At 40.7% G+C, this 8,718-nt stretch overlaps 1 protein-coding gene across 1 annotated transcript; it reads left to right on the top strand.

Annotated features, from left to right (window-relative positions):
- The first annotated feature begins 204 nt into the window (after positions 1 to 204).
- Positions 205 to 7,915, top strand: hhipl1 (HHIP-like 1). The gene is made up of 9 exons (XM_053335329.1): positions 205 to 851; positions 2,079 to 2,725; positions 2,871 to 3,014; positions 3,236 to 3,564; positions 4,664 to 4,790; positions 5,458 to 5,603; positions 5,736 to 5,817; positions 6,403 to 6,485; positions 6,590 to 7,915. The coding sequence occupies exons 1-9, from the start codon at positions 558 to 560 to the stop codon at positions 7,156 to 7,158; spliced, it is 2,421 nt and encodes an 806-aa protein (XP_053191304.1). The 5' UTR covers positions 205 to 557; the 3' UTR covers positions 7,159 to 7,915.
- The last annotated feature ends 803 nt before the right edge of the window (positions 7,916 to 8,718 follow it).

Below are 8,718 nucleotides of genomic sequence, written 5' to 3'. Positions count from 1 at the left end.
AAGATGACAGTTTAACACAAGAAACTAAAAAAATAGAACAAGGCCCACAATGCACCGCGCAGTATGATTGATATTATGAAAACTGATCGACAATAAAAACAAATTGCAAAATAAATATAACAGAGGAAACTTGTAGCCTATTAATGCCAGTTATTAATGATGGTGTTGATGTTAATATATGACTATTCCTGTAGGTTATGGTGCTCATCTCCCAATATGTTTGTTCGAGGCTACTGCTGTTTAAGTTATTATCATAATCTATTACGTAGTCAACAGCAGTGGGACTCTTCCCCGTGTTCCTGTGGAGGAGCCTGTGCTATTGGCTTCCTCCCATTTTGTGTGCATATGTACCGAGACAGCAGATGGCTTCAGCTTGCGGTCCAGGCCGACCATACGGCTGCAGCCTGACAACAGACAGCCCAGGTTGACAGAGGACACAGCGGTTCAACCACGTCAGAGGGCCAAATAAAGCGGATGATTGGAGTCAGAGCAAAGTGCGCACAGGAAGCCGCTTCTGCATAACTTTTACTCTTCCATGATTTCCAACGCACGCCATAATGCGGCGGTATTATGGCAAAGTCCCGGGTCGGCAGTGGCTCTCGCCGATTGGCATCTTGTATTTTTGGACATTATGGGTCTCACCTGTGATGTTACACCCACAGTGTTTGGATTTTAAGCCGCCCTTTCGACCGCTGAGGGAGCTGGAGTTTTGCGTAATGTACAAGGAGTTTGGCTGCTGTGATTATCAGAAAGATCAGGAGCTGATGACAAAATACTACCGGATTATGGATAATTTTGATTATCATGGTTATTCCAACTGTGCTGGGTTCGTGTTGGAGCTACTTTGCCAGGTAGGCGTGCATGGACAAAGGTCGCTTGGCTTAGTCCAAAACGTCTCCATCATGCGCCAAGAGCCTAACCAAATTTCATAGACAAAGATGAACGCGATCTGTCATGTGATCATGTGAAAACAGTTTTAAAAATAGCTAAACACAATAATATGCTCTCACAGCCAAATCACTAAACTTAGGTGTGTCTCATTCAATAAAGTACACTGATGAGCTGAATTAAGTTAAAGGTCATATTGTGGCTTCACTGAAAACATCAACACCAGTCACCCAGATAGTCAAACAGCAGGTTTTCATGCTTCGAGACCTTTGGGTCCTGATTGAGCAACTGGGGCTGCAAATGGTTATCATGCAGATGTTCCTAATATCCGACATATTCACTGTGTAGTCCAGTCCTATAATCTAATAAGAGGCTCACCACAAGGGCTTCCCCAGTCAGTCTGTAGGGATTTTGATTAACACTTGTGAAAAGAGTGGACATCCCGTCAGTGTATTGAGGACTTTATATAAAGTTTTTTTAAAGTATTTTATATATTTGAGCTTTGATCTTGAATTTGATCACACATTATGCAACAGATGAGAGAACCCCCTGCCCACTCAAAAATGTGTGCCTAATGTTAATTGATTTGGATGTTTAGCCTTCACTGTACAGAATAAGATGAGTTTATCTGTGCTCTAAAATTAGTTTAAGGTGAGTACCTACAAGCATAATTTGTGACATGAAAACTGGTTTGGAAGCAAACAGTGATCCAGTATGCAACTTTTACAAGTGTGATGTGGAAACTTGAAGCCTCTAATGCACAAATACTGATAATGGACTTTACAATGAATGAATGAAGCAGGAGTGTACAAATGTCAATTAAACTTTTGAAATAAACAATATTTTGTATTTAATAGATTTTTGACTTTTTTTGATGAGGTCGGAGAAGCTATAATTTTAGAATATGTGACTAGTTAATTGAACAAATAACACAGCCAGATTCACCTCCTTTGGGGCTTTAGGTCCAGTGTATTGGCTGGGTGTATAGGCAGCGACTATCTTTGAGGACAGTCATTTCAGGACAACATTTGGAATTGGTTTGGAATTTTTGTCTGATGCCTTCAGGACAATAATATGATATGATATACTACTTTTTATGATATATTATGAATTCACTGAAAATTAAAGTTAAAGAAATACTTTGAAATACAACACTTTGACCCACTCACCTCTATTTTCCATCTGTCCAGGAATGCTCACCCTATGCAGCTCACCTCTTTGATGCAGAGGACCCCAGCACCCCGGACCGGACCATCCCAGGTCTTTGTCCCGACTACTGCGCCCAGTTTTGGAAAAAGTGCAGTTCCACCATCCCTCTCCTGTCTGATGACCCACACATAGCCAAAGTCAAAGAAGACCCGACACTTCTCTGTCAGCACCTGGAGCTACAGGATGAGGACTACTGCTACCCACACCTCCTTTCTAATCAGAAACTCACCCAGAGCCTGGGCCGGGTCCAGTCAGATTTGGACGGCTGTCTGCAGCTGTGTCTAGAAGAAGTGGCCAACGGGCTGCGTAACCCACTCGCTATGGTGCATGCCAATGATGGCACACATCGTTTCTTTGTGGCAGAACAGGTGGGATTGGTGTGGACATACCTCCCTGACCAGTCCAAATTGGAGATACCATTCTTGAACATTACCAAGGTGGTGTTAACATCGTCATGGGAAGGGGATGAAAGAGGCTTTCTGGGACTGACCTTTCACCCCCAGTACAAGTACAATGGGAAGCTGTATGTGTATTACTCAGTAGAGGTGGGTTTTGATGAGAGGATCAGGATCAGTGAGTTCCGTGTGTCATCCAACGACATGAATGTGGTGGATCATGGATCTGAGCGGTAGGTATGGACTGTAGATCCAGATTAGCAAAGGGCAAAGAGTTTCTAATTATCTGATGCCATGAATCCATGCATTCAGAGAAAGGAACTCTGTTCACAAATATTGATGCTCCTTTTCTTTTTGTCATGGTGACTCTCTTAACAGGGTTATTCTGGAGATCGACGAACCTGCATCCAACCACAATGGAGGGCAACTGCTATTTGCTGATGATGGCTACTTGTACATTTTCACAGGAGATGGTGGAATGGCAGGAGACCCATTTGGGAAATATGGGAACGCCCAGAACAAGTAAGAAGGCCACTAAAGATTTCCAAAAGTAGACATACATCATAACATGATCATACGTAACAGGGTAACAAAATCTTTCCAATTCCAGAAAATATAGCAATGAACCTTATTTAGAGATACCAACATGGTAGACGAATACATTGGTTAATATGTAAATTAACTGCATGTTTCTGTGCATTTGACATAAATGATAACTTATTACATAATTTTATTTACTTTAGGTCAGCTCTTTTGGGTAAAGTTCTTCGCATAGATGTAGATGACAACGAGCGAGGCCCGTTATACAGAATCCCTCCTGATAACCCCTTCATACATGAGAGGGGAGCACGACCTGAGGTTTATGCTTACGGTGTCCGCAATATGTGGAGGTGCTCTGTGGACCGGGGCGACCCCCGGAACAGAGAGGGCAAAGGGCGCATCTTCTGTGGGGATGTAGGCCAGAACAAGTTTGAAGAGATCGACATCATTGAGAAAGGCCGGAACTATGGCTGGAGAGCCAAAGAGGGCTTCTCCTGCTATGATAAGAAGCTGTGCGCCAACAGCTCACTTGGTAAGCATGCTCTGGTGATTACAGTCAGATGTCTGTGTTTGGAAACATCCATGGTTACCCAACGTCAACTGCAGACATTTACAGTGATCTCCAATGGTGTGGTAATGGAGAGTCTGCAGGATTTAATACCAAACAAACACCATGGCAGCTGTCTGCACAAGCTACTGTAACTTTTTCTGTCTGGGTGGAATTAGGTCCTGCTTTGTTTCATTAGAAAACTCACAAATTCTTAGCCCTTGGCAGACCTGGTGACCAAGTTTTTTTCTGCTCCTCCATAGTAAAGGAAAAAATTACAACCAAAATTACAACTAATCCAACTGCAGTGGGTGTCAGAGGGAATATTCAAAGCAAGCATAGACTGGTGTTTCCATCATATCTGGTTGTAAGCCAGATGAAGGTGTTGCAGATGTTGTCATGCAAGTGTTTGTCACAGAATGTCATATGCACTAAAACATTGTGTTTTGAATAATGTGACTTGTAACCTACTTAATGGTCGACTTGACTAATTGTTCACTGAATGCATTACATTATTCACAGTGTGCCTTGGTTATAACTGCGTTACCCTTCAAACTGCACTCTCAAGATACTCATACAATTTATCTATCACTGTCATCATGATATTTAGTGTCATTGCTGCATGCATGTATATGTTAATAATTGCTAAAAATGATTTCAGACATAGAACATAAGTTGAACTTAAATGGGCATGGTTGAATGAAAAACAGAATCCTTAGAATACATTTGATTTGGTGATACTAAGAAGTCTACCCATAACTACTAATATACTAACAGCCTTTACCATGCCAGACATTTCTCTCAAAAACATATATTATAAAGTTATAAATGCATGAGGGCACCTCTTCTTTTAAACAGCCATGACAAGATTTAAGGTACAGTTGCTTGGCACTACTGCCCAATATTAAATCATTTAAAACACCTCTACAAAATAGAGTATAGAAAAATAGAGAATAGAAAAAGACTTGATTTTGACTTGTATTGAATAAGTGGCTTCATTGTAAATACATGGCTAATGACTATAATATACAGATCAGCAAGAAACACAGTAATACCAATACTGAACTTGGGAGTTTTTTCACAGATGATGTCCTTCCCATTTATGCATACCCTCACAAAATGGGCAAGTCAGTGACGGGTGGCTATGTCTACAGAGGGTGTGAATACCCCAATCTGAATGGCATGTACATATTTGGAGACTTCATGAGTGGGTAAGTTTGATATGGAAAATACACCAACCTCTGAAATGTATCTTTGTGTTCAGGACAGCACTGAAAATATTTTGAGGAATGGCAACAATGTGATGTCAAACTTAAAACTGAAGATAACTGCCGCAGGTGTTTGTTTGATACCCACATTACCTGCATTTAAGGATTTCAGAAATGACGCCTGTGCACTAGTTCAGACAGGCAACATAAGCAGAAATGTATCACTTTTGATCTCTATCACAGACTTGCATTTCTCTCAAAACATTATTTATGTTCAATAGAAAAACATACTAAGGTATACAGTATTTATAATGAATTCTTTTTTTTCCAGCCTTGGTCAAAGGGTATCAAAGAATTGTAGAAAGGTATAAATTAGAAAATAGACGTAGACGACTGTTGACTTGTACAGCACAAAGGCACACATAGTTTTGGTGGTGGATGAGTTTAATTTAGAAAACAGTGAAAGAAATTTGGAAGATGAGGTCACTGAATACATTCTGTGTCAAAGCAAAGAAAAGCTATCCACAGTTTAGCCCACGTTGACTGCTGTTATGCAATCAAAGAGCAATCAATATTGAGAAATATGCTTATGTGTAACCAAACATTAAAAAAATCTGTATTGGTTGAAGAGATCTAACAGAGTAAGAACATCTGTGTGTTGTTTTTGTAGGCGTTTAATGAGTCTGCAAGAGGACAGAAATACAGGACAATGGAAATACAATGAGATTTGTATGGGGCCTGGCCTGACCTGTGCCTTCCCTGGACTCATCAACAACTATCATCAGTACATCATTTCCTTTGCTGAGGATGAAGCTGGTAATGCATGAACACACGCATAACCTCAACACAACCTATGCAACAGTACCTGCAGTTTTCTTTGTACACTAGCTGTTCCTTGGAAATGTCTACCGTTCCCTTGATGTAGTGCTTTGTTTTTCTTTCCAACAGGCGAGCTGTACTTCATGTCGACTGGAATACCGAGCGCTACGTCACCTTCGGGAGTTGTTTATAAAGTGGTGGATCCCTCCAGGTGAGTAATATAATCATTACATTTCCTGTTTCTTATTTCACCACAATAACACAAAGGAAATATGTGTACTATTCTATGTGTAGTAACTGCTCACTGTATAGTGCACAGTTCTATTTCTACTTCTTGGAAATGGATATGTAAGACACACATCTGTTCATAATTACAAACATAGCCATGTCATTCTTCTGAGCGAGCCTCAGGGATGAGCAGTATCATGATCATACTTGGCTTGGATATGAGCTTAGGTCTGTGTTTTCTCAGCATCGGTAGGATAACTTTCTGCCCGTCTTTGTTTTGGTAAAAGAGGGAAATGAAGCAGTGTTGGCAGTAGTGTGAAAGGCCTGCCATCCTAAATCTCCCCTTGCCGACATTGCTTCAGACAGCTCTTGGCTCTGTCTGAATTTCTCTCAGCAGTAGATGTTTGTGTCACTTAATTTGTTTCCCAGCCATCAAGCTCATTTGAACAGTTTGTTGCCACAGTTGTGACTTGAGCTGGAAGTTAAATACATTTTAAAAGAGTCACAGTTTTGGGAAAACTTGATTTTTTTAATGTGACGACTTGCATGTTTTCTGCCTGTTTTACAGACGTGCTCCACCCAGACAATGTCACTATGACCCTCTTCCTGTCAGAGTGAAAAGTAACCTCATCAAATTTGTTCCACAAGAAAGTGAGTCCATTTCCAAAACACTTTGACCTCAATACTGACTAAAGATAGAAAACAAATAAAAATGTGTCATTCATACTTTATATGATATGTCATTCTTTCATCAGTATTAATGGGTGTTGAGTCACCAAGCAAAAACGACCCTGAGCCACAACCCACAGACTCACACGATTGGCTCCAAGAGCTCATTGATCGTCTGGGTGAACTGGGACCTGAACCGACCACCCCTTTTCCAACCACAACTACCACCAAACCACCCAGGCATTCAAGACGGAAAGGTCGGCGCAGAAAGGGCAAGCACAGACCAGAGAGTGTACCTGAGCTTCGGAATGGAGCTGTAAGGCTGGTTGGGGACGAACCAGACAGCAGTAACCGTGGGCGAGTGGAGATCTACGTTAACGGGGAGTGGGGTACTGTGTGTGATGACCTGTGGAGCACCAAGAATGCTGCGGTGGTTTGCCGGCAGTTAGGCTTCCGGTACGCTCTGAAGGCAGCCAAGAACTCAGAGTTCGGAGAGGGGAAGGATCTACGGATTCTTCTGGATGACGTCCAGTGTGAAGGGACAGAGTCTAACCTGCTGGACTGCAAACATGCTGGTGTGGGGACACATAACTGTGCCCATTATGAAGATGCTGGTGTAATCTGTGGCAACTCAGACTACGTTGTAGGAGTCTAAAAGTCTGACCACTATGAAGTCAGAGCTAATTATAATAGACTAAACTTTGAAATCCACCGCACATTTAACAATTAAAACAGGTGTTTTCAATTTATTCTTGGTGGAGTATTTTACTCATCACCATTAATGAACAAACCAAATGTAGACAATAACAGGACGAGTTATTTCCAGCACCTACAATAGAGTTTAATAGCAAAAATGATTTTGTGATCTAAAGCTGCTGGATTGTGTTGCCAATCTATCACAATAAAAGAGGAAAGAGCATGGCTCTAAATATTTCATAAAGCCCAAATGTAAAAGCAAACAATTCAGGAAACAATCTAAAACGGAAAGTTGGAAACACCATCACAGTCAGTTCTGTCATTAAAGCCTTCCAGGGGTTATTTATGAGAAAACAGCTGGAATTCATTGATGCTATCTAACACCGTAAATGTATCCCAGGGTGAATTTTTCAGTCATGACTTACAGTATAGCACTTCTCATCTCCCAGAGGTAATTGTATAAATTAGTTTTATGTTTTAATTTTTCACCACATGCTTGAATGTATAATTTGATTGTATGGCCCTACTGCATATGTCCTTGGCTCCTCAGTGATTTATGACATTAACAAATTTGACAATTATTGTCTGAATGTTCAATTTCCTAACATGTTAAATGTTCAATACTCACTGAATGAATGTATGGCTGCATCATTGCCATGTTATCATTATCATGTTATCATTTTGGTAAGTGATTTTAATAAAAGCTGACAACTCTCTACTGCATTACAGTGCCCTACTGCACAAACACACAGAATGTTCTTATTTCAATCCTTGTGATGACACTCATTGACATAATGCATTCTCTAGCCCCTTATCATAACCTTACCCATCACAACTAAATGCCTAAACCCAGCCCTTACCCTAAACTGAAACTAAACCCGATTATAACCTTAAACTTAAAACCAAGTCTTAACCCTCAAATTGCCCTGTATTTGTGATGAGGTAAACAACACAGAAAAGTTCTCATAACGCTGATTTTCAGTTGAAATTGGTTCACACACACACACACACACACACACATTGGACCAACAGGTTGCCTTTGACATTTGAGAATACATGTCATTTATAGTACATCCAATATAATCAAAGAGAGTTTACTCTAATACGTGCTGTGCTGGCCGCCATGTAGCAAAGTTAGCAAAATGACGTACGTCACAATGTTGTGGTGGTTAGACATGTGGATAAAGTCCGCTTACGTGCCTAACGTTACCACTGGCTAATTCAGCATTCTTTAGCCTGAATGTGAACCCTCACAGTCACGTAACCATTTAGTCATTTTATAACGTTAACGTTTTGTAACGTAAGTTAATACAGTACGGCTGTGCTGAGCCTGGCTTTCCAAATGCCGTCTTTGCAGGCTAAAACGCCCAACAATAGCCTGTTAGCTAGGTATAGGCAGCTAACAATGAACAACCATCTTACTATTGAGCAAATATTATTATATATATATTGAGTTTACTTCACTTTACTGAGTTATATAAGATACAAAGACTGGGAAAATGGCCGCTGGAGCAACATA

The sequence above is a fragment of the Scomber japonicus genome, chromosome 16, assembly GCF_027409825.1.
Source record: "Scomber japonicus isolate fScoJap1 chromosome 16, fScoJap1.pri, whole genome shotgun sequence".
Classification (NCBI taxonomy): domain Eukaryota; kingdom Metazoa; phylum Chordata; class Actinopteri; order Scombriformes; family Scombridae; genus Scomber; species Scomber japonicus.
Note: the sequence above shows the minus strand (reverse complement) of the source record. Positions and strands in the feature narration are given on the sequence as shown.

What these genes read in the sequence shown, in the direction of transcription:
- hhipl1 (XM_053335329.1), top strand. Translation starts at nt 558, where the DNA reads ATGCGGCGGTATTATGGCAAAGTCCCGGGTCGGCAGTGGCTCTCGCCG. An exon ending in GTGGATCATGGATCTGAGCG is followed by an intron (nt 2,726 to 2,870) that starts GTAGGTATGGAC and finishes CTCTCTTAACAG; the next exon opens with GGTTATTCTGGAGATCGACG. An exon ending in TATGGGAACGCCCAGAACAA is followed by an intron (nt 3,015 to 3,235) that starts GTAAGAAGGCCA and finishes TATTTACTTTAG; the next exon opens with GTCAGCTCTTTTGGGTAAAG.